The sequence below is a fragment of the Pteronotus mesoamericanus genome, unplaced genomic scaffold (assembly GCF_021234165.1).
Source record: "Pteronotus mesoamericanus isolate MK-2021 breed Mesoamerican mustached bat unplaced genomic scaffold, CSHL_Meso_final contig_74, whole genome shotgun sequence".
Classification (NCBI taxonomy): Eukaryota; Metazoa; Chordata; class Mammalia; order Chiroptera; family Mormoopidae; genus Pteronotus; species Pteronotus mesoamericanus.
The window spans coordinates 32,921,868-32,947,756 of NW_026555247.1; the positions used below are offsets into that span (position 1 = coordinate 32,921,868).

At 46.3% G+C, this 25,889-nt stretch overlaps 1 protein-coding gene across 2 annotated transcripts in view; it reads right to left on the reverse strand.

Annotated features, from left to right (window-relative positions):
- ATP8B1 (ATPase phospholipid transporting 8B1) overlaps positions 1-25,889 on the reverse strand; it is a 107,204-nt gene that overhangs the window by 34,716 nt on the left and 46,599 nt on the right. The window contains exons 1-8 of one of the 2 annotated variants that reach the window (XM_054583725.1): positions 19,974-20,087; positions 19,352-19,554; positions 6,821-6,918; positions 5,203-5,316; positions 3,187-3,285; positions 3,012-3,073; positions 1,407-1,479; positions 1,231-1,301 (exon numbers count right to left, since the gene is read on the reverse strand). In XM_054583725.1, the coding sequence (XP_054439700.1) occupies positions 1,231-1,301; positions 1,407-1,479; positions 3,012-3,073; positions 3,187-3,285; positions 5,203-5,316; positions 6,821-6,918; positions 19,352-19,532 (698 nt within the window). In that variant the 5' untranslated portion in view covers positions 19,533-19,554; positions 19,974-20,087. Of the gene's footprint in view, positions 1-1,230; positions 1,302-1,406; positions 1,480-3,011; positions 3,074-3,186; positions 3,286-5,202; positions 5,317-6,820; positions 6,919-19,351; positions 19,555-19,973; positions 20,088-25,889 lie in introns of those variants that run through there. The other variant, XM_054583724.1, reaches the window with a different exon arrangement.

A 25,889-nucleotide genomic window follows, 5' to 3' on the forward strand; every position in this document is an offset into this window, starting at 1 on the left:
AAATAATAAGATTTTTCTATTTGCAAACTCTCCGTTCATCTTGGAATTTCAGGGTTGGGTGAGGTTATCCGCTGAACTAGAGAAAAACTCCTCACTTGGGACAGGTGGGTCCCTTTCGCCGTTTGCTATTGGGAGCCATTCCTGCTGACAAAGGCAGCCAGAGATGCCCCTTCCTCCTTCTAACTTAACTCTTCCTGTCAGCCTTAGACTATCAAGCTTCTAAAATCATAGCTTCTAATATATAATCACATTAACGTGATCCTATAAAACAAATCATATTTTTTACAGAAAGTGTCTAGACTGTCCACTTACCATTTTCTGGAGTGAAGAAGTGGATTCCCTGTCTCTGAAAGATAATTCTGTCTTTCAAATCCCTACTCTTGGCATGTCCCACCCACTCATTATTCTCACTCATGGGAATGACAGCTGTCTTGTAGTTAGGACTGAACTATCAACCAGCCAACTTACAGAAGAACAAAGAAAGATGTAGGTTTCACTCAGGTGACCTCGGCTCTCCGTAAAGAAGCTTATACACACCCGGGGTGGAAGGAAAGGGGTTTGCGGCAGAGCGGCAGGTGCAGGCACTAGCCTTGAGAGCCAGCGTAGGGAGTAGCGTCCCGACTCCGCCACTTGCTGTGTGGCCGCGGGCAGGCCACCGTACCTCCTGTGCCTCTGCGTCCTCATGGGGAGGGCTGAGTTCACCTCATTACTTGTCTCATGCTGTTGTGGAGGAGACTGAATGAGCTAAAACATAAAGCTAATCTAGTGACCTAGGAGGCACTCAATAAATGTATTGAAAACTGGTCAAAAACAGAACTTGACTCTCTTCCAAGTGATAGCCTAGTAATCAAAACCAACAAAGGGGGAATTCAAAACTGTCTATTGGCAAAGGCTTTAAAAACCTGTTCCTTTTTTTCTGAAGGAGGTTATATTAATAGTCATTCATATGTATCTGAACGCTGTTCAGCAGTTTACAAAGGGCTGGGGATGCCATCTGCCCTTGACCCTTTCACCTTCTCTGAAGAGGGGTGGGGAGGCAGGTGTGAAAGCAACATTTTACAGATGGAATAGAAAAGAGAGGTTGGTCAATTAGGGACACTGCTGGACAGGAAGCAAGTGGTAGAGGCCAGGCCAGCACTCAGGGTTTCTTGTCCAGAGAGCAAGGCTGTCAAAGAGATGACTGTGATGCCAAAGGTGAGCTTTAACACGGAGCACCTGAGACCCACTTACCCATCTAGTTCGGCTGTTTCAACATAACAGAGGCTGTTGGGTTCCGAGCTGGACAGCAACAATATGTCAGCCTGTTCAAAGCAAAACACACCAGTGACACAGAGACCCAGGGCGAAACTGAGTGTCAAGTTGGCTGGGAGAAGACAGCACGAGAAAGGCAGGGCTTGTTCACTTACTGGAATAAAATCATTTTTCTTCAGGCGAATGACATCTCCAACTTGAATGTCCTTCCACTTGGCAACTTTGAATCTAAATATTAAAGATAAAAATAGGTTTTGTTTTTTTTTAAAGATACTGGGAAGAGATTTGGAATTATTCTTTCAGGATGCCAAAGATCCTGGGAAAACATGTAAATCACAGGGAAAGTTTTGCTAAAAGTTCAGCCCTTTAACGATGTAACCACATTAAGTGGTCATGAGAATTGTGTTATCTTCTGGAAGAAGCGATGGTGATGGTGAGGACTTGATGTCTTCTTTCCATCACAGATCGTGTAACGAAGGGTTAAGGGAGGTACTTAAATGTGGGGCAAGGAGACACATGTCACCCCCTTTTGTTTTTGCTCATGTCCTATGTCCCCCCCCCCCCGTTCCTATTCTCTTTCATCTCGGGGATCCATCACCTCCCCAGTGGCAGGCCCTGGGGGGCCCAGGACAGGAACACACTATGGCTCCCGCATGGGCCACCTGGAGTCCTCATGGCACTTCAGAGTTTAATTTACCCCTTTAATGAGTACGTATAACTTTTATAATAAATCTAATAAGGATATTGATCAAATGGAAAATAAATAAAAAAGATGACTATCTTCAGCATTAAACTCCAAAGATGATACCCATTTAAGTTTCTAACAAATCAGCATTTCAAAAAGTTTCAAAATATAGTCTGTTTTAAAGATGTGTGACCCCAGCTCCCAAATTCAAGGCAACTCAGAGCTACTCTCCCGGTGCAGTTAAGACCAGCTGAGGGCCAGGTAGCCACCCTTTGGCTCAGTGATTCTAAGTGATGTAAAAGGCAGCCTCTGGGACGGAATCCATTTAGTTGTAAAGGAAAAAAAGCCACCTAGTCATATTTATAGATTGACATAATCTACATTCAAATGAGTGGAAGTGGGGCTATAAACCAGGTTATTTTCCTCAGCGTTGACACATAAAGTCTTTGAGTTGGGCCCGAGTCACTATTTTTAGCACTTGACTTTGGAGTCCTGCCACAAGTGCTTGCTCAAGAAACAACTCATTACTGGCTGGTGAGCTGGCACTTGGGTCCCAGTTGACCGTGTTAATTTAAACACTTCTTGAGTGCTCTCTCTGTGTTGGAGGCATTGGTGGACACAAAACAAATACTCAGGATGGTCTCCTCAAGAAAGTTAGAGCTGGAGACAAAAGATGAAGCAGCCACACAAACAATTTGAATAAAATTCAGATCATAATGAGAAAGATGAAAACCAAATGCTCTGGAAAAGCACAGTGAAGAAATCACTTTAGCTGGAGGTCTGAGCAGAGCCCCGAAGAGCAGAAGTCTGGAAGCAGCAGCAGAGGAGGGAGCAGTACCTCCCGGGCTGAAGCTGTGTGAACACAGGATGTCGCAGCCCAATCAGCCACTTCCCATAATGCAAATTGGATAGAACCTCCAGGTCCGAAAGGGAAACAAAGTCTTAGGAAGCGAATAGAGGCCTTATGTAAAAGGGTGAACACACTGACAGACTTCTGATGGTTACCTCTAACTATGTCTCTAGACATACTGATACATTATAGCCTTGTGAGGAGGTTACCAATGACCAACCGTACCTGCCATCCTTAATGACTTCACACGTCCTGTTGTTGATTTCTTTATCCATTTTATGGCGTGCCTTTAGAAGAAGGGGAAGTTTATTTTAATAATCTCAAAATGTAAAGCATTAATGCCCAATTAAAAATTAGCTTGAAGCCACAAAGAGAAAATTGCGTGGGCGGTCCTCCTTACCACGTCGTCCACCAGGTCTTTGATGGCCGTGATGCCCAGCACCATGAGCAAGGGCACCAGGGTGGTGTACCACGCCAGGGTCGTGATCTGCGGGATGGCCTGGAAGGAAGGGAAAGGCATCCGTGCGTGCTTACGAAGGCACAGCTGACCCACCAGTAACTGCTAACTCTAAGCATGCTGATGTGAAGTCTAATCTTCATCACCCAGGTCTGCATCCTGCAGGCCATGGCGAAAAGGCATGTAAGCATCCAGCCAACCTCCTTCTTATGATCTGATTTCTCTAGCTTCTGGCCTCCTGGAACAGAGCCCAAAGGACAGTGGCTCCTGGAATTTTCTTGTTGTGACCTTAACTGGACACTAAGGAGGCTCTGTAATGTGAGTGCTCCAATTTGTGTGTGTGCGCGCACGCGTGTGGTAATCATAATTAACTCGGGGAGGGTAGCATGGGATGTGGGTGAAAGGAGTCCCTGAACTTTCAGGGAATGCATCCGGCTCTACACTGCTGGGTGCTTAGCCCGCGGTCTCTGATGCAGGCAAAGAGGGCAGCGGGTGGTGGCTGGCTCTGAAAGCTAGCGACCGGGTGGGGCAGCTCTGGGGGCACTAAAACAAAGCACGTCCTTCCTAGTTCGGCAAGAAAGAGGCTGGCCTTGCAGGAAGCCCCGCCTCCATCAAGACAGCATACAAATTGGAACAGAAGATCGAGAAACAAATTTGGTCAAGATCTTTTGTAACCATTTTATTGATGATTGGGCCTTATAAGGTACTGGTTAGAGTCAAGCTCCTGAACACAAGTCCTGCCCAGTTCTATCTACCACTTAGGGGTTATGTGCTTCTTTGCCTTGTCAGGCCTCAGGTCTTCTGTGCAAAAGAGTGGGTAAGATAGTACCCAAGTCAGAGCACAAGGGTTAAGTGAAGTAGCAATGCAAGTAAAGGGCAGCCTAAGGCTATTCCTAGTTCCCTAAGTTACGTTGCTGTACTTTCAAGAAATGGGAGCATTTGGAAAATAAATAGATCATTTCCCACATTCTTGTCTATGTGTGTAACTCCTCTTTTCTCTGCTAGAAGGAAGGAAGAGGAAAACAGCCCACTCATCACACAGCAGTATTTTATAATTTGTAGTGTTTATCTCTCCAAGCCTCTCTCAAAGGTCCTTCTTGATAATGTGATCATCCTGTGCTGTCAAGTCAGCAGGTCTTACATTTTACTAACTCTGATGAGTATCTACCTCTCTCTCTCTCTGCCTTTCTCTCTGCTTGTGTGTCTTTCTCCGTTTCACTTTCTCTCTCTCCCCTCCTCCCCCTTTCCCTCTCTTCCTTTCTCTCTCCTTCATTTCCACCCAGATGCACATGCTACCCATTTCATAAAACCTTCCTGGGTGAATCCCAGCAGGTGAGACTATTTTCCAAACCCAATGCTTGATATAAAGAATGTGATAAAACCAAGTGGACACGCATCCTTTGCAGCCTGCACGTGAGAAGCTGAAGGTCGGCGCTCCCGGGGCAGAGTTCCCTTGATTACAACAAGGGCTCCTAAGCAGATAAGATCAGTGCTCTCTAGAGAGGTGAAGCTTTTTGCCACAATTAAGAAAAAATAAAACACAGAGAAAAATAGGCCTTTTCCAATGTAAAGCCACTTCACAAAAATAATTTGTTGTGATTTATGACCAAAATATTAACGAAAATCAGTAATATTCTTGGGGAAATTAGGCACTTAAATAAGAAATAAAGGAGAAGCATATATAATAGCCTGAATTTTAAGGTACAAATAGTTTTACAACATGAAGAGTTTAACTTGATTCATGTCAGGGAAGCCAGTTTTAACAATCATATCAGTATAAAATGGAATTTTTAAACACCAGCTGAGCCAGTTCTGTGTCTGAAGCCCATTCCCTTATGTGCAGAGTGCTGGCATTAATATAAAAACTTTCAAGATTAGTTGCAGTTTTTGCATCCACAACTTTAATGTTATTGAGTCACCATAATACAAAACAGATTTTAAGACATCAAAGGGCATTACCTGTAAGATAAGAAGGACCAGGAAATAGAAATTGGCTGCTCTCTTAAACTGCTCAAACAAATTCATTGGTAGGAAGGTAAATGCATTATACTTGTATGTTTTGATTGCATTGCTCTGTTGGAAAAAATAAAAAAGTCATTCTAAATCATGACACACATTTATCACAGTGTACACACATCTGCGAAAAGCACTAAGTCCTATGGCCAACAGTGACACAGAGGTGCCATTTGTCACTCAGAAAGATACTGAGACATTTCCTTTGAGCTTTTAATTCTAACCAGGCCTCAAAACGATTTAAGACACCTTGGAAGCCTAAGTCAGAGATGGTATCAAGACACAGACATTTCACCCAGAAGCCTGACAAATCCAGCTGTGACCAAATGGGCCCTGCTATATCCTTGACCCCTTAGAGCTTCGTGAAAAACAGGACGAAGGGAGATGTCAACATGGACGGCAAAGCAGGGAGGGGAAGGAACACTTTCATTTAAGGAGGGGATGGGAGCTGCTGTGTACGAAAGAGTAAAAGACATCGTTGTGGGCTGAACCGTGTGCCCCCAAAAGATATGCTCAAGCCCTAAGCCCGACACACGGGGCTGTCATCTTGTTTGGAAACAGGGCCTTTGCAGGTGTGATCGTTACAGAGGTCAGCCTGGGTTAAGGTGGGCCCTGATCCAAAGCCTGCTGCCCTTCGAAGGGGGAAATTGGACACACAGGGAGAGGCCCATGTGAAGACTGAGGCGGAGAGGGGAGCGATGCTTCTACAAGCCAAGGATGGCAAAGACTGCCTGCCAGCGCCAGCAGCCAGGGCCGGTTGCTCGGAGAGGACGGTTCCTCCCATTCGCCAGAAGGAACCCGCGCTGCCCACGGCTCCCTTCCGGGCCTTGGTCCCTTCAACTGTAAGACGGTGCATTTCTGTTGTCTTTAACCACCCAGTTTACGGTACTTTGTTACAGCAGTCCTTGGAAACTAACACACATAACATTTAAGCCCACACTTAACAGGTGGTTTTTGTCATATTTCAATGGTAATAAACATTTTGAGGTGAAAAAGTCCTCACAATCTCTAAATCCATCACAGGCAGTGGAGGGAAGGATAACTTATTAAGATTCCTTTCAGCCCTGGCCAGGTGGCTCATCTGGTTGCAGCGTCGTCCCGTACCCCAAAAGGCTGTGGGTTCAGTCTCCAGTCGGGGCACATATGGGAAGCAACCGACTGACGTTTCGATTGATGTTTCTCTCTCTCTTAAATCAATAAACATATCCTCAGGAGAGGATTAAAAAGAAGAAAGATTCCTTTCCATTTTTTCTTACTTTCAAACATAAGGTGTCTGTGATATTATTGTATATTCTTTCACAAAATATTTTAAAGAGAGTCTTGCAAATACAGAGGGAAATTTCCAATCCATGTAAGTCTGTTTTGTTTTGTTTTGTTTGGAGTCACCCCTTTCCAGTGTCAGGGTAGTCAAACTGACAGTGAGGACGCTCTACAGAACTCATAGTGGCCACCAGTGGCCCCAGGCCAGGGTTATCTGGAAGGCAGGTGTCACATGACACTAGTAAGGCCATTGGGAAAAACTGGCTTTTGGTAATGAAAATATAGGCGGTTAAAATCAACTTACCGCATATTTACTCTCCTTAATACAAAACAACCTGGTGTTCATAAAATGAGGCTGTTCATGGAAGCTTCGATCATTTGCTTTGACTTGCCATGTACACTCTTTAAAAAGGAAAGAAGAAAAAGTCCATTAAGTAGGAAATCAGCATGTTGTTATGGGTTGAACTGTGTCCTTCCCAGATTCATGCTAAAATCTTAACCCCTACTCCTGCCTTCGAATATGACCTTATTTGGAAATAGGGTCAGAGCAGATGGAATCAATTTAGAGTGAGGTCATTAGGATGGAACTTAACCCCAAATGACTAACATCCTTATAAAGAAGTAAATCTGGACACAGATACACATACAGGGACGATGATGTGAACTCACAGGGGAAAGACCTACAAACCAAGGAGAGGGGTCTGGGACAGATCCTTCCCTCCCAGCCCTGGGAAGGAATGAACATTGTCAACACCCCGATCTTGGAATTCCAGCCCCCAGAATGGTGACACTAGGAATTTCCTCTGTTTAAGTCCCCGGGTGTGTGGTCCTTTGTTCCAGCAGTTCCAGCACGCCAATGAACGTGTCGTAACTGGTCCACAGAGCATTAGAATTCTGAAAGAGCAGTCCTCATTTAGATGGGGCCCCAGCAGAAGTCCCACAACACCAGAAGGTCACAGCTAAATTATTTTTTCAAACTCATTTGCTTGCTTCAACCACCCAGTTTACGGCACTTTTCTACAGCCGTCCTAGGGAACTAATTTATAACATTTATAACCCATGAAATATTTAGTGAATGAATAAATCAAAGAAAAAGGACATCGCCCACGAATTCAACACTTTAGGGTCCCAGTCATACGTCAGTGTTATGCAATGCTTTCTCCTGATCTCCAGTATCTGTCTTCTTTACAAGTTCATGTCATGTACTTAAGGTCGCATCGACCATTCAGTCACCATGTCTAAATTCCAGGGTGTGTGAGAAAGTCCACAGCTTCTCTGCTGCTGGGGGAAACATCTCTCACCCAACAGGTGTCTCTTAAAATGCTTCCCCCAAGGCCCACCCTGCACTCAATCTTTCTAATCTGATTTTCCTCGGGTGCATAGTTTTTGCCCGAGTTACCAGAAGAAGTTGCTTCTGGTTTAACAGAACAATTCTCAACTCTGTGGTAGCCTCTTATAGGCCACTGTCCTCACCTTTTCTTTTTTTCTACCCTTCAGCCAACCACATTCCTAACATCTGAGCTCATCACCCTCTTGTTTGGTAAACAAAACCCCAAACATTTAACATCAGCCAGCTGTGGCTCAAGATCATCCCCATATCTGGTAAATGTGTATTCAAAACATGTAAATATTGCTACACAATGTTCAGAGTGTTCCCACGGGCAGCAAGTGCTTTGATCATCACCACGTGGAAAAGGAAGCAAGCTTGGCCTGGTCCCCCTGCCCGTCATTGATCATCACCACGTGGAAAAGGAAGCAAGCTTGGCCTGGTCCCCCTGCCCGTCACGGCTGGTTCTGAATTGGCTTACAGACACCCCAACAAACCAGCAAGCTGCATGGGCTGGTACAGACTTTAGCAAACCAGAAGAGTGAAAAGAACAAACATGTAGTGTCAAAAGGAAAAAAACAACCAACCAAAGAGTGAAACTCTTTGGTAAAGGACGTGAGTAGACAGTTCATACCTAGGGAAATTCAAATGGCTCTTAAATGTGTGAAAAGATATTCAAATGCATAAGAAAAAAGAAGTGCAGTGTCTTCAGTGGGGCAACAATTTTTATCCTCTTGCAGCAAGGCGTCAGCCAAGAGGAAAGAAGTTGATGACACGCTGACTGGAAGAGGGCGGAGAAAGAGGCCCTAGTAGGCGGTCTCTGGAGAGAGCATTTGAACAGATCTATCAACCTTTGACCCACGCGCACACTGGCTGAGCAATGCCACTTCTAGAAGTTTATGCCCCGCGTACATCCTCACGCACAGGAGAAGTGGCATAGCTCAGGGCTGGCTATTCAGCGTGGCCCTGTTGATCTGAAAGATCAGAAACAACCTAAATGCTACCATGAGCAGCTGGTTGAACACACACACAATGAAAGCCTACGTGGTCTGGAAAGAAGGAGCTAATAGGGGAGCTTTCCAAGTTACACTAAGCGACAAAAGCAGAGAGGGTCTACTCTACTGGGCTTTCAGCCATGAGACACACAGAATTAATGCACAGTAGGAATGCATGCATGACCCACACTTGCACATGTGTGTTCATGTGTATGTGTATCTATGCATATATAAGAGCACATTTGTAAGCCTTCTTTGCACATACAAGTGTGTATATATCTCTAGAAGGACATTTGAGAAACTGGTAACATCATTTAAACGTGTGTTCACTTAACTATATATGAAATATATTAAATTAAAAATTTAATTTTTTAAAATTAAAATATAAAATTAAATTAAAAATATAGTACAATAAATAAAGAAATCAAGAAAGAGGCAAGTTAAAAAGAAAAGTAATGATAGAAGGGAACTGGCCCAGGATGCCGATGGCAGCAAGAAGTAGCAGCGCAGGTGAACAAGAGAAGCCGTGACGTGATAGTGAGGCAAGTCGAGGTCCTGTAGGGCCTGTGGCAGGCGCGGCCTGGGAGGCGTCAGGTTGGGGGCGGGGGTATTACAAAGAGAAGTGCGCCCTGTCTGCTCCTCACTCCTGCTGCGGGGAGGGGTTCTGCCTTTCCCAGGTCACTGATGTGTACGGGCCGCTGAGCTGTACACGCGCTGGGTCCTTCCATTGTGGGGCCCAGAACAGCCAACAGGCCACAAGGGGTAGGACAGAAAGTGAGACTTGCAAATGATACAATCAACCCTGCCCGGAAAAGTGGATGAAGCTCATCCTCCTCGCGCCAAGCCTTCTAGCCTTCCTGGGTTAGGCTCGGCCTCTCCCCATACTCACAGTCTCCGGAAGTGTAGGTGGAGACACCGCTGCGATAATAGTATCGCTGTGGCAGTGCTCCTCAGAGTGAGAGGCGCAGACCAGCGGCGTCACCTGAGAACTTGTACAATATGCCCGTTGTCAGGCACCACCCCAGGAGTGGCACGTCAGGGACTCTGGGCACGGGCCAGCAGCATGAGTCCAGGGGATGAGCATGCACACAAGTCTGAAGACCATTAATGCAGAATAAGGCAGAGCTGGAACCCCCTTCCAAGAGAAACCATCCATGGATCAGACAGATTCCCTACCTCGAGAAGCCCCTAGGGGAGGAATCAGGGGGACAGGTGTGACGGAGTGAGAGGGCAGGAGCAGCAGCAGCAGCAGCAGCAGGAGGAGGTGTAGAGGTGCCCAGGAAGACGCGACAGAGCTGCCCGTTGATTTGGTGGTCAGATCATTACATCAGTGACCTTATTGGGATATGTTTCTTCTAGATGAGAAACTAAAAGGGGGCCCATTAGGAGGGGTTTTTAGGATGGGGAGACTGAAGAGGGGATAGCTGACGGAGGGGAGTGTGGGGGGAGGCAGGCTGTACCCCAGGGAGAGGGGCGAGAAGGGGGAGGGAGGGAGGGTGTGCAGGGCCTGGAGCTTCCCGAGCGATGAAGCATGAGGTGGCTCAGGGTGGGCGCCTTCAGGAGGGTGGTGAAGGCTCGATCTGCTTTTGAGAAAGTGGGAAAGGACAGACTAAAAGCTAAGCAAAAGCCAAATGCTGTGCTTGCCTTTGACAAAGAAAAAGAAAAGAAACAAGTCCTGGCCCTTTCCACACAAAGTATGGACAAGCTGTACCCCCTGAGATCTGGTTAGAAATGCGCAGTCTCAGGCCACATCCAAACCTCTGGCACAGGAATTGGCATTTATACAAGGTCCCAGGTGGATTCCTGCGCACCTTGGCTGTGGGGTGTGCTGGTCTGGATCTTAATGGGATCCCTAAGGGTTTTTATTTAATCACATCCTGGTGCCCAGTTAGTGAGATAGAGAGAGAGGAAAACAGAGAGAGAGAGAGAGAGAGAAGAAAAGAGAGACTTCCTGGGGTGACTTCTACCATTGAAAACCCACATTAGAGACACGGGTTCCAAGTCAGCAGTAAGAACAATAGCCATGCTCAGTCCCCGTGAGCAAAAGCTCCCCTCTTAAGATTCAGTCATAAAGGACACTACTCAGAAGTAAGTTCCAGAGAACCAGATGGCACACCGCTCCTCCCCCATTACAAATCACTCAGCAGAGGGAGGCCGCCGCCCCACCCCACACCCTTTATTTTACAAGCTGCCAGTTGCTGTGATGATGTTAAGGCTGAAGTGGTAACAAGCAGGCCCTTTACGGCCAATTGGAGAAAGAAATTAAGTAGTCAGAGGAGAAATTCCACATGTTAGGTATGTGTCAGAAATTGGAAACATGTCTAATTGAGTGGAAAACATGAGTCCTCAGCAGGCTCCAAGGATTTCCTAGGATTCATATGCTTCAACGGACTTAGCTTCATCTGTTTTCCGATTCCACATAAAATAGGATTCATAGGTGCTCTAGAGATGCACACCCTTAACTGCGGATTCTTCTCTGAAGTTGGCACGTCCACTGGGTTTACAGCTGCATGTGTGTTGTTGACACCACATCCAGGCTGCAGTCACACCGAGGACATGTCCTCCCTGTGTCCTGACGCTCAGGTGGTGACTGGTGATTCCTTTAAACCTTAGCAACAGAACAGTCCCTCCAAACTACTGTCAACCAACGATCATTTCATTCCTACCCAACGTTCTGAGTTGGAGAAGACTTAAAGAAAAGCAGTTTTATATTTTCAAGTACAGAGAGCAACCCAACCCAGGCAAGAAGAAAGGACTTTGGGGACTGCACAGTATTCTTTAGCTTTAAAAAGAAAAAAATACATAAATAAATGATGCTGAAGCTTTTGTGTGAATCCTTTCCCGTTCCAAGGTGTAGAATCAGCATCTAACATGCAGAACCAGCTCTAAGATGCCATAGTCCACGTCCTTGCTAACCTCACAAGCAGGAGAATGTATGCAGACCTGCTGATGATAATGTCTGTGCTGAGTGTGTATGTGTGGAGGGGTGTGAGCACCTATGGAAGGAGAGGGGGCAGGTCCCATTGAAGAGGCTCCTCCCCTGAAGCCCTTACCTGGACACGCCCTGTCCCTAAGAATATGCCACTCACATGGGTACAGCAAAACCCCAAAGTTAATCAGCTACTCTAAGGACCGCACTCTGGAAACTAAAGCTCAGTGCCAATTATTACAATGTGGTTAAGAACTTAAAATTCTGTCACTTCTCAGGGCAGGCTGTACCATTCTTGCTCATTTCTTACTACTTCATCCTCTATTTCCAATTGCCGGCTAGCCAGCAACACAAGCGAACGTCCCACCCATATCTCAGACTAGTCAGCTTCAAAACAACAACCCTCTCCTTGACCCACGGAGGGGCTCTGCCCCCACCAGTACTCATCCCCACAAATGTTTCTGTTATCCACTGAGGCAGAAAGCACTTTCCAAAGGCAGCCATAACAGTATCCCCCATCCTGCAACATGACCTCGTTACTCCATCAAGAAGTGGCATCCGATTTCCCTTCCCTCGAATCAGGGCTGGCCTCAGTGACTCTTGTAACCACGAGAACATACAGCACAAGCGATGCTGCCTGAATTCTGCAACTGGCTTCTGCTTTGATCTCTTGGGATGATGGTCCTTGTTAGGACGCCCCCATTGCAGCCCAGCGCCATGCTGGGGGAAGCCCAAGACCTTCGAAGGGGGTCCCACACAAAGGCCCCGGCGAGCCTTTGAGCTATCCACATCCAGGGCTGGACATGGGAGTGAAGAAGCTTCTGGATGAATCCAGGTCCCAGCAGTTCAAGTCACCTCAGTTGTTCAAGTTGTCCACAGCGGAGGTCCCAGACACCTTACAGCAGAAACAAGCTGTCCCCACTGTGCCCTGTTGGAGCTCCTGACTCAGAATTGGTGAACACCATGAAATAGTCATTCTACGCCAATAAGTGTGGAGAGTTTTCTTTTTTTTTTTTAATTCAGCAATATCCATGGGGTGCCTACACCAGAAAACACTCCTCAGGCCCCCTTTGCCCTTGACCCTGTGATCTAATGGGACTTGTGAACGTCAAATCCTTAACAAATATCATCCCCCTTTTTCCATCCTGGCCGTGTTAGTTTAGGTCCTCACCACTTTTTACTTGGAGTATTGTCTACTTCCTTCTCCCCACTGCTGCCAGCATGGGATTTCTCAAATAAATTCACACACCCAACACATATTTATCGAGTGCCTATCATGTGCTCTGCATGCGACGGACATGGCCTCAGTTCTCATGAAGTCAACAGTCTGGCGAGGGAAGCTTCATCTGTCACACAGCTATTCAGGGACATTATCATAAAACGTGCTTGGGGAGTGCCGGTAAGTGCAAGGGGCTCTGGGGTCCGGTCTGGGCTGGGGGCGGGCGCCGGTCAAGCCTTCTCCAAGGAGGTGAGCAGGAGCCAGTCAAGGGCGGGGGGGTTTTGGGGGTGGGCTGCCGTGGGCACCGGGAAGAGCGAATGAATAGAAAGCCTGGGGAAGGCAAAGGCTTGCCATGAACCAGCAACTGAGGGTGGGATGGGGTGGATGGCGCATGGTGAATAAGGCCGCAAGCTGCAGGCAGCCAGCCAGTCGGGAGAGGAAGACAGGACCACATCCCACGGGCCTGGGCAGCCAGGGGGAGGGGCTGGAATTCCAGGCGCAGTGAAGACTTTTCCACCAGGAAGACCACACTGAGAGCAGCGGACATGGCAGTGGGGAGCCCATGGAGGGAGAGGGCCACTGTGCACCTCCCCTCATTATTTTCAGCCCCACATGCTTTACTGGCTCCCTGGGCCTTCAGGAAAGTAACCAAACTCGTCATCGAGGCTCCAACAATGACTCGCAATTCCCTGAATCTCAGCTTCCCGAGCCGCCATGCTGCCTCCGTCTGGAACGCCCTGTTCCTGAAACCGCTGAGGCTGATTTACCTGTCACACTTACTCCAAACTCAGCCAGGCGTCCTTGCCTCCAGAAAGCCTCCCTTGACCGGGGGAGGCCGCGGAAGAGCTCCCCTGGCTTCCCACTCATGCCTCTACCGAGGCACTCCACGCCCACACTCACACACGCCCACCGAGCCTCCGCAGCGTGCCAGGCCCACAGCCCGGTGCCCTGACCCCAGCTTGGAATAAGATAGATTGGACCCCAGGCCCTCGTGGTGCTAGCAGATTAGCTGGGTGATGGGCAACAAAAAACCCATTCAGTCCATTTTTAAACTACCCTGTGATAGGGGCAAACACGTGAGTGAGCACACGCCTAGCCCAGGCTTCATTTCAGTTCCTCCACGTTCTCTGTCACCTCCTCCCCACACAGAGCCTCTGCATGTGGTCCCCTATTCCGGGCACTTGTGCCCCCTCCCCTAATTAACGCCTTTCCACAAGGAAGCCTTTCCTGACCGTCCTCCAGGGCAGACTCCTTTGTCCCAGCTCTTGGAGTACAACCACAGGTGAACCCCCCCCCCCCCAAGACCAAGCTGTTGCATGAGTGAGGCCCTCTGTGCAAGCTTCAGCATTGTCTCCACAGTTTTACATGTGCACAGGTGGACTTTTCCATAAATACAGTTTTCGGCCTTCCTGTTTGGAGAGACATATGCCTTGACCGCCTGCAGGTGTGCTGAGCTAACTAAGCTCAGACCTAGTCAAAGATCTTATCTGAAAGACCACCGGGCATAGGAAAACACGGGGGCCAGCAAAAGCGCCCACCAAGAGAAGCTGAACTAATGGGAAAGGCGGGTAAGACAGCAGAGACAGGAAGGACGCTGAACCAGCAAAGTTTTCCTCAGTACGTGGGCAGAGTCATTGCTGGGAAAAGTAACTGTTCATTGCATGTGCCTTTTCTTCCACTCCCTGTACTGGATTTGGGGAGAGAAGGCTCCATTGAGAAGAATTACTGCTGCAGCTTCAGCCTGGGGGGTCCAGAAGAACAGGACTGCCCCGAAGGGAAGTAGAGGGGCCAAGAAGGTTTGGTGATTGAAGGACGGGAGAGGTGAGGAGTGGGGTAGACACGTTAGGTTTGATGTGAAAGACATTAAGGGAGGAACTGGTGTGCGGGGAGGGTGAAAATAGCTAATATCCATTGAATACTTTGTGTTCTTAAAACGGGTCTAAGTCCTTTACATTTATTTTCTGATTTAATACTCACAGCCGGCCAGTAAAATAGGTACTAATAATATGCCCATCTTAAGGATGGGGACACTGAGGCACACAGAGAAGAAGCCATTTCCTGAAGGTCACACAACTAGGAAGTGGTGAAGCCGAGGCTGAAGCCCACAGTCTGCACCCAGGGCCCTCCCTCTTCACCATCACGCACGTTGGGTCTCAGCATCACGCACAGAGATGCGGTGTCTGAAGCAGAGTAAAGGGATTAGCTTGCCAAAGGAAGGCCTGCAGCGAGAGAGCAGAGGACGAACAGAAATGTGGACATTTAAAGGTGGGAGGAAGAGGAGAAATAGGAGTGTAATAGGGACCCGCTGCCAAAGAGGTCGACGTTTCCTGAAGGAGAGGCTGTTAAAAAGGCCAAGCACATCAGAAGAAACAGAGGTTGGGGGAAGATAATTGATGAAATGCTCACTGGAGTTGACACTGGGTTCTTGGTGACCTTTAAGAAAGTGTTATCCAGCCCTCGCCACATAGCTCAGTTGGTTAGAGCACCGTCCCCATACACCAAGGTTGCAGGTTCAATCCCTGGTCAGGGCACACACAAGATTCAGCCAATGAATGCATAAATCAGTGGAACAACAAATTGATGTCTGTCTGTCTGTCTCTCTCTCTCTCTCACAGACACACACATCAATTAAAAAGAAAAACAAAACAGGATGGTGTTATCCATAGAGTAGTGGGCAGCACATGGACGGGGAAGAGGCCCAGAGAATGGGACAGCATGGCTGCGAGAACAGGAAAGAGGACACCAGCCCAAGGCAGAAATTGGGATGCAGGTGAGAATTTGCTTTGGACAGGGAAGCGGAGGGTGTATTTGTAAGCCGGCCAGAGCGAGAGGATGGGAGAGTTTTCTGAGCCTGGGGATGGAATGCAAGAGCTGTCTCCTGCCTCCTCAGCAGCATTGCTTTATTAATCGACTCTCTCCATCCGCACTAACCCAGGATCCCTCTCCAGATCGCGTCCTCCTTCTCAAGACTTCATCCCTACGCTGGTTCCTAACTGGCACGGTTACCCAAGGAGCTGACCTAGTGACGCCAGGATGGTAAACTAAAAAACCAACAAAAGGACCCAGCATCCTCGAGTCAAGGAAGCTGTGGCTGAATGGAATTAAGCTGGTTTCTTTAAAGCCAAAACTTCTTGGATCCTTTTATGCCAATGGACAACCTTAAGCTCCATGATGAAAATAAAGAATTCTGAGTTTCCAGTCCCAGGGACCACAGCACCTGTGTGTCCTGGAGCACTTGGTGGGACTAGTGTTTCCCAGGACACACTTCAGGAAATACTGTTCTGTTCTAGTGTGTTCATTGCGCAAAGAGAGTGTTCATTCCACAACATGGAAAACATTCCCACCCAGTCTGTCAATCCTTGCTCAAAGTGAGCTAAGGGTAAATAGTCAAATCTGTGGGCTTATCGCTTCCTCCATGGCACAGTCTCACGGCGCTCAATAAATGTCCTTCAACCAAACAGCAGTGGTGATGGGTCTCTCAAAACACTTGCTTACTACTAAAGCTCAGTTGGGCTATAGCATGTTACAAAAAAGAGAACTTTTTGCCCTGAGATGACATGAAATGAACGTGGGCCGTGCGTGTTGAGGCACTGCTCCGTGGCGCTCCTCGGCCCGATGGTACTTCACAGAGTGACCCATGCTCTGGAGTCCCTAAGAACTGAATTCTTTGAAGAAAACTGTCCTTCATGTAAAATGTCAAGACAGAGAGGTAATGGTTGAAAGGTCAGAGTGACACTGACTTTAATTGGGGAAATGCTGCCCTGACTGGTGTAGCTCAGATGGTTGGGCATTGTCCCATAGATGTCCCAAAGGTCACAAGTTCGATGCCCAGTCAGAGCAACTGATTGGTGTTTCTCTCTCACATCAATGTGTCCTTCCCTTCCTTTCTCCTTCCTCTCCCCTCTCTCTAAAAATAAATATACTAAATATTTTTTTTTTAAAGTTGGGAAAATGCCTAAGTGAGAATATGGGTAAGAAAGAAAGGCAGAAAGAGGGATTTAGAGGAAGAAGGGAGGAAGAAAGGAGGGGAGGAGAGGACAGGTGGGTGGGGGAGGGGTGCCAGGCCGAAGTAGGAAGAGAGGGGGAGAAGTCTAGCACTTACTGAATGTCCTCTGTGTGTTTGGGAAGGGCAGATAGAAGTGTCAGAACAATAATATGTTTAAAAGTCACAAGCAAAGTCACTTGACAGGGGTTTTGAGAAATGAGAACCACCAAGTTCTTCTAGAAAGATAAGCCACCATCAGAAAAGGGCTGTGAAGAGAACAGATCAAGCCTGAGCACTCTCAGTGCCTGTATTCTGAGGGTAGAAATTGACAACAAACGTGACCTGGCAACTGAGCCGATCAGGAAAGAGCCCTGAGCACCAGAGTGGGACGGTAGAGTTGGAAAAAACCAGAGGTGAGAGTTGTCACCCACTACGTGCTTGTCTGACATTTCTGCAGGCACCCAACCCCAGCCTCTGTGCTGTGTCCTTAACCACACATCTGATAGTGTGACACCAGGCACCAAAGTTCGCCCTCCACCCCGCTGAGCCACCTCTCTGACAGCTCATCAGATAGCTACATATGGTAGAGATTCCAAGATTGCAATATGAAACTTAGAAGTGCCAAGGGGAAGGAAAGGGGAAGAAACATGTTCCGCACCATTTGGGCAGTCAGCTAGAACTGCTGGCGAACCTGTCCGTGCACACGATCCAGTCTGGACCTGTTCGGACAGAGGCCGCATTCCTGCTCAGATTGGCAGCGATTCCACTTCACTTCAGCTCAATTGTCATGACTTCTATTTTGAGGCAGAAAGCAGTGAAGCTTATTGCTCAAGAGCTTAAGATTACAGCCAGAAGTCCACAAGAAGGTCTAAAAATTCTACATGTTTCATATGGAAGGCTGAGAGCAGGCAATGCAGGTTGATGGCCTCCCCAGGTTTCAGAGCCTGCGGTGGGAGGGGCCCTGTGGGAACACAGGCCTTTCCTCACACTGAGGCCCTCCCTGCACAGAGGAGCCCAAGAGAGGCACCACTGGACCAGAGCAGAGCGGCTCACTGAATGAGTGTTCCTTTTTCCTCCAAGTCAGAACTGTTTGGAAAAACAACGAGTTTTTTCTTTGCTCGTGACTTTTAAGCAGGCAGGGGAACCCCGGCAGAGGGGCCGGAGGGTCAGAGGACAAAAGGCAGGAAGCAGATTTCAGGAAGACCTTGGAAGGCAGGCTGGCCGGGACGGAGACTTTGAAGAAACCCAGTGAAGCCAGAGGTCATTCTGGTAGAGGCCGCGGAGAGGTACGTCTGCAGAGTCAGGAGCAGACCAACTTCAGGGAGATTTCTGTGAATGGGAAAGTTATTGAGCTGGCATTCTAGGGACCTTGAAGAAACATGTTCAACCTGGAGCAAAGCTGGGGTCCAGAGGGAAAAAGATCAGCTTCTTCATGGGGCAGAAGAGCTACAAGAAAAGACTACATTTATTTGCCAGGGTGGAAGAAGCAGCAGGAGATGAAATAGAAGAGCCACCAGGGAAATTGCATAATTGTGAAAGCAAACTACGTTTTGTTTTGTTTTTTTAAAATCCTCATCTGAGAATATGTTTATCGATGAGAGAGAGAGAGAGAGAGACATCAATGTAAGAGAGAAACATCAATTGGTTGCCTCCAGTAAGCACCCCAACCCGGGACCAAACCCACAGCCTGGGTTTGTGCCCCAACTGGGAATTGAACTGGCAACATTTTGGTGCAAGTGATGATGCTTCAACCAACTGAGCCACCCAGCCAGGCAGTAAGCTATGTTCTGTTACCCTAAATGACAAACTATCACGAAACATCAGTAGAGCTGAGTAATTGCAGCAGGTGACGTGTGGCCCACAGAGCCTAAAATATTTACTCTTTAGCCACTAACAGAAAAAATTAGCCAACCTGGTCTAGAACCCTGCCTTGAAGCTGCCCTGAGTCTGGATTGGAAGCACAGTTTGCTGTATAAAAGGCTCTAAGTGGCAATCAGAGACCCATAAAAAATTTCCTAGAGAAATAGCCCAAACCATTTTATATCCACTAATGACAGAACGAAAGATACTGTAACTCCAAGGTCCCTGTGTGTAGTAACAAGCAAATTCTCCCACATACAACTGCCTTCTAAAAAATACAGATGTTAACGGAGACCTTGTATTTCCGGGCTGAACTTGTCAGATGTGGTAGACCAGCCCTACATACTGAGGATGATGCGTCCTTGGGTAAGCCCATTAAACACTCTCTCAATTGCATCTTGAGATAAGAAGATGCTGCCTAGATCATCTAGCACAGGCCATTTATCCTTTGCAGCCGTTGCCACAGCTTCTGTGAGGATGACAAGGGCAGTCGCTGGTCTCCGGGTCCCAGAGCGGTTACCTTTTCTGAATGTCTCCCGTCTTTCTTCCGCTTCTTTGTTGACTCGATTCTGCACAGGCTCAACCGCAGGTCCCTGGTCTTCAAGTTCATCTTCTGTTTCATCGTCACTATAGGGAACCACTTCATCATTAGGCTGAGAATCCTCCTCAAATGTCGTTTCTGAGTCTCTTTCTGTATTCATTCTGCTGGTAAAGTGGAACTACCTGGTTTAAAAGAGAGGGAAACCAGAGTGAATTATGACCGTGCCCAGTTTTTGGTGGAATTCTGCCTGTATCTGGTTACAATGCACTTTTAACAGAACATTATCTTACTAACATGTATATATATATATCTGAATAATGACCCCAAAGTTCAAATCATCACGCAAATAAGAACAAAACCATTGATTATTGATTAAATATATGTGGGTGAGAATTAACAACAACAAAAATGTAGCTTCAAAAATTTTTTTAAAGGGGGTAGACAAACTTTAAGGTAGTATTTCAAATTGTGGGTCTCAACAAAATCGATTGGTTCACAACCAATATTAAAATAAAATGAAACATTATAAAATATCAGCACAGCACACATAGTAAGAGTGAGTCTGCTGGTGAGACAGTTTTACAAACCAATGCATACACACATTTATTTGCATTGTGGTTCTTAACGGAATTGAATTTCTTACTGTGGATTGCTTGTGGAATTTAAAACCCATTTACCAAAGATATCTGGTTTCTGCCAACACTAATATTCTGAGTCTTTACTCTGATATATTAAATACAAGTATAGGTCCTCAAGTTTTGCGAATGACTTCCTGGGAGTACTCCCTGGCCAATTTTCCTAGCTGCCACCACCCACTGCCCGTATCTAAAATTCATGTTGGTGTATGTGCCACTGTATAAAGTGACTCTACACAAGTGACAGAAACAACCTTAGTTACATTTATTTTACGAAAACATTTACTCAGTTTCTTCAGGACAGGCACACAGCCTGGCATTATTTACATAAGCGTCACACTGCTGTGTACTCAGTATTGTCAACACTAGAACCTCACATTTATTTAGTGTTACCAGCACACCAAGCCCCGCCTGAAATGCTTTATAAATACCGACCCTTGACATTTCTCACACAGCCTTGGAGAAGGTGTTATTGTTATTCCTGCTCTACAGAGGAGAAAGCCCAAAATCTGTGACACTAAATAGCTTGCATGATAAGTATTAAAAATTTGCAGCAAATACAATTGCTTTAGACATGTCCTATATTTTTATAGAACAGTTTGTTATGTATTTTAATCAAGTGTTTGTCTTGAGTGGAACTGTTTAGCTGATTGCATGCTTTGTGCCAAATCGGGCCTCTCCGACCTCTAAATTTTTATAGCCGTAAGTGTACACCTAGGAAATGTTCAAATATTTATGAGGATTTTGTCCAGTGATATTTAAAATGGTAAAACCCAGGAACAACCTGCATGTCCAGTAACTGGCAACTGTGGATATAAATTGTGATCTCTCCATACTACACGGACGGATCTAAATTGTTATTTCAATCAGGATCACTAGCCTTTTCAATGACAATGCGGTCAAACACATTAAGTCGGAAGGTGAGATTTGTGGCCAAAATGTTAGTGAAAATCAATAATATTCTTGGGGAAATTAGTAGGTATCATAGTCCTAGTTGTTCTCACTCACACACACACACAAACACACACACTCTTATTCATTTTCCAAAATTCCAATAACTGCCATGCGTGAGTTTAAGTGAGATGATGCATGTAAGTGCTTGGTTCAGTGTTTAGCTTACAGTTAGTACTCAAATGTAAGTCACTGTTATTGTTAACAATTATTCCCATAATTAGAAAACAACATTATAACAAATGGAACCATGTGAGGATCTATCCCTGTAGGCTTTTCCATCACTTCTAAAATGCACCTGCCCCTCATTGGGAGGTAAAATATTAGAGTATTAAAAAACATTGAATACGCTTAAGCACAGGGCAATACAGTTATAAAACCTTTTAATTGCAGAATGAAACATTTTCCCTCTTCTCCAAATGTCTGTGGGTTTGTAAATGGCTATTTCTTGGGACTTCGCAAGCATTTAATTGGCCTTTTTGTGGTTTTGCAATATTGCAGCATCAATGCCTTAGTTGACACTTAAATTTATATACTACAGTCTCTTTTTAAAATCCCCCAAACTCCTCAAGGCAAAACTTTCACCAGAAATCTTTCACAACAACAATAATAAAGTGGCTACCACTTACTAAGCACCTGCTATGTGTCAAGCAGCTATTATCTTCCCGTCTTACAGATAAGTAGACTGAGGCTCAGCTGGTCAGTGGCGGGGCCAGGGTCTAATCTCTGCATGACAGGGGCATACAAAACATCACCAAGTCGGAAAGCACATCATAGAAACAGTTTTTACTGTAGCAAAACACATGTAACATAAAATGTATCATTTAAACCATTTTTAAGAGTACAGGGCAGTGGCAGTGAGCACATGCTGTAGAAACTCTTTGTAAGTAAACAGGTATCATCATTACCTCCAAGCATCTGCATGCTTATTTCTCATGTTAAGACTGGACCGGGTCCTTTGAGGTGGGAGAGGGACAAACAAACAAAAAGAAACAGATTCGACAACCGACAACCCCGAGTATGTGATCCAAAGTTAACAAGGCATTGCACAACCAGCCAAGTCACACCCGGACATGCTCCACAGGCCTAATCCGAGCAGGCGGCCTGGAAGTCTAGGCAGAGAGCTCTAAGCTGCGTGGGAAGTTCTCGGATGTACGTGTGTGTGACCCCCAGACACACAGCCACATGTGGGACTAGCTTAGCTGTGTCACTTTAGGGTGGTGAAAGAACAATTAGGAAGAAATCACTTCTTTGAGGCCTTAGCTGAAGGTTTCCAGGTCTAAACCATAGTCCCCGCAAGGCAGGCACTGTATACAGTGTGAGTATGGAAGCTCTGAAATATGTCCCCCACCGCTCCAGCGCACTGCGGACACCTGCGCATTTACTCGGCCTCCTGTAATCACCTGCTAGGTGCAGGCTACTGTTATACACTAGGCCCTGGGAGCGCACCCCAGGGAGACTTCCAGGTTATCAAGGGTACGGATAAATGAACTATGCCTGGCAGCCATGAAACATGGTCGCTTCTACCCAAACACAACCTCCAATCCATTCTCTCCTCCCCATTTCCACAGCTGCCACCCTAACGCAGACAACCATCCTCTCTGTCCTAAAATGCCACAAGTGGACTCTAACTGGACTTCCCACAATGACCTCCCAGACGACCACCAGAGCCCTGCCTTTCTCCCGCTGTTGGTTTTGTCCCCTGCTTCTCAATGCTTATGAAAGACAAAGGCTCAGACTATCTGCCACAGGCGTTCGGCATTCCTCACTCCCTCCCCTCCACCTCCCTGCCCCTCCCTAAGGAAGGGCCCTTGATAAATGTATTGGTCAGAGCCTACAGCACTAAGGGAGGGGGTCCCATCACTCTGTCACTTGAGTTTGATGTTCAGGATACTACATGGGTCGTTCCCCACCTCACCCAGGATGGGGTCTGCTTTCTAGCAGGAAGCCAGAGTGCTCCTCTCTCTCATTCTGTCCCCCTCCCCAGGCAGTTGTCTGGTTAGTGGGCTCTAGACTTTTCTTCAGGCTGCCTAAAACAAGTTGGGGGTGGAGGGAGAAAGTGAAGGGCGAGAGAAGGAACCAAGAGACTATACCAGAGCTCGGTTAGGGGCTTTTTCAGCATCTATTAAGGGGAGCCTCATTTTCCATCCACCTTCTGCCCGAGTATTCAGCCCTGCTGGTCATGAACCCCAGAACACAGGAGGGGAAAAGGGCAGGGTATCCAAACTGGAACCCCTAACACCCATCATTTGTCATCTTCAAGTAATTGGCTATGAAATCCTCTGTCCCCTTTGTTGGCGGGTGGGGGGAGGGGAAGGTGCTGAAGGAGAGAGGAAAAGGGGACCTAGGCAAAAAGCATTGCCTTCCTGCCTTTGCAATAAAACTCTGCTTAGAAGAAATTAAAGTACAAACTTCATTGCTACCACTGATTTCCAGCTTCAAATAAAGGGAAATGGGGACAAAAACATTGAGTTTTGTCCCTGCTAGGGTAGGATCTGTGTGCCCACAGAGCAGCAATGAGAACTTGGGCTGGCAAAGGCCGAGAGCCCCTGGTCAATGATATCTTTGTTGTGCTGTTTGATTTGCGTCCCGAGAGGCCCAAGCTTAGATAGGAAATATGAATCACAATATTCATTTTTGTTCATTCTCTGTCATCTTCTTTACAGCTTTTAAAATCCTCAACAAGAAAGGGTATTTTCTGAAATATTTTTTCATTATGATAAAAGATGATATAAAATATGTAACACCCATGACATAATACATTTGTAGTATTATATTTGCATGTGTTCTATACTATGTATGTTTTTTTATCATATGCTCTATGCTTAATATAATAAATTACAACTCTGGCACGCAGAATCTATAATCCTGTCTGCATGACAGGGGGCTAGATATAGAGCCTTGTTTTTTTAAAAAAAAAAAAGATTTTTATTTATTTGTAGAGAGAGGGAAAGGGAGGGAGAAAGAGAAGGAGAGAAACATTGATGTGAGAGAGAAACATCAATCTGTTGCCTCTCACACACCCCCAGCCGGGGACCTGGCCCAAAATCCCGTCATGTGTCCTGACCGGGAACTGAACCGGCGACCTTTCAGTTTGCGGAATGAAGCCCAACCCACAGAGCCACACCAGTCAGGGTGAGCCTTGCTTTCAGCAACAGATAATGGGATGTCTGGCCCAGGATTAGTTCACAGGCGACTGTAATTTCCTTCTTGGCAGCCAGCTCTCTCCCTTTCCTGGCTTTGATGAAGCAGCTGCCCCAGGAGAGGCTCTTATGTGGCAAGAACCTGAGTGAGCACCCAGCCGACAGGCAGCAAGGAACAAACTGGGGGGTTTCAGTCCAAAGACCCTCAAGGAAATGAATTTTGTGCATGTATAGCATGGTGACTAGAGCTAACAAATGCTGTATATTTGAAAGTTGCTAAGAGAGGCAACCTTTTTAAGAAATTTTTTAAATTGATTTGATAGAGAGAGGGAGAGAGAGAAACATCAGTTTGTTGTTCCATCCACCGACAAACTCACTGATTGCTTCCCATATGTGCCCTGACCAGTGATCGAACCCACAACCTTGGCCTATCAGGACAATTCTCTACCCAACTGAGCTACCTGGCCAGGGCCTGAGAGAGTCAATCTTAAAAGTTTTCATCACAGGGAAAAATTTTTGTAACACTTTGAGGTGAAGGGTGTTAACTTACAGTGATCATTTTGCAACATATACATGTGTCAAATCATGATGGTGTATACCCTAAACTAATTTAAATTTATGTCAATTATATCTCAATAAAGCTGGAAAAGCTAAATATTTTTAAAAGAAATAAAGGAAATAAAATTTTCAACAACCAACCACATGAACGTGGAAGTGGGTCCTTCCTCAGTCCCGCCTTCAGATGAGACCCCGGCCTGGGCGGACAGCGCAGCTGCGACCTTGATGCAGAGAACCCAGCTGAGCAGTGTTCAGACTCCAGATCCACAGAACCGGAGAGATAACAAAGGCGGGTTGTTCTGAGCTGCTATGTGTTGGAGTAACTCATTACATAGCAATAGACAACTGATGCACATATCTTTAGTCACAAAGAATAATCATCCTACCCATCAAAGCAGCAGCAGAAATCTGTTATCCAGACACACGCCCCGCCCTGCTTGGAATCTGCCCAATACTCTTGAGCATAAGATCTGACAAGCTTGATGACAGTTGTAATTAGACCAGGAATCTCATGAAGCAAGAGTAATAAAACATATCTAGGATCTAGATTAAATTTAAACTTTATACTGTTATAGGAACAACATGATTCCTGTCCCCAGGACTAACAGGGTTGTGTATTTGATTTACTCCCAAACAGAAGCCTAAAAAACCTAGAAGCCTGAGCTACCTAACATAAAATTAAGGAACCACTAATACCACCGTTGAGGGGACCATTCGGCCTGGGATAGAAAAGGCTTCTCTGCGTCCACAGCAGCACCCTCTGTGCCTCTGCAAGGCCACTCTGACCCTTGGCCACAGAGAAGGCTGGCAGCCTTGGCTACCTTTGCACATTGCACAACTTCCATGATTCCCGCCGAGAAGGTGCAGGAGAAGTCTTCAACGGTGACCCTTCGGAGACAGGCACCTTTTCAACTTTCCTGCTAAAGGATTTTTTGGTAACCCTGTCCAGCTCTGCCATGGGCTCCCCCACACATCTTACTAATGCCAGTTACTGTACTGTGTCACATATAACGAGGACCCATGTTTTTGACTCCCACTTGCAGGAAAAAAAATCTTTCGTTTCAATTTTTTAATTCAGTTTTTTATGTATTTATATTTAGATACTTGTTTTTTTTTTTTGGTATTATAAAGGAATTTTAGCATTTATTTTTTCAACATATAATTAAAAAAAAAGATTTTATTTATTTATTTTTAGAGAGGAAGAAAGAGAGGGAAAGAAACATCGGTGTG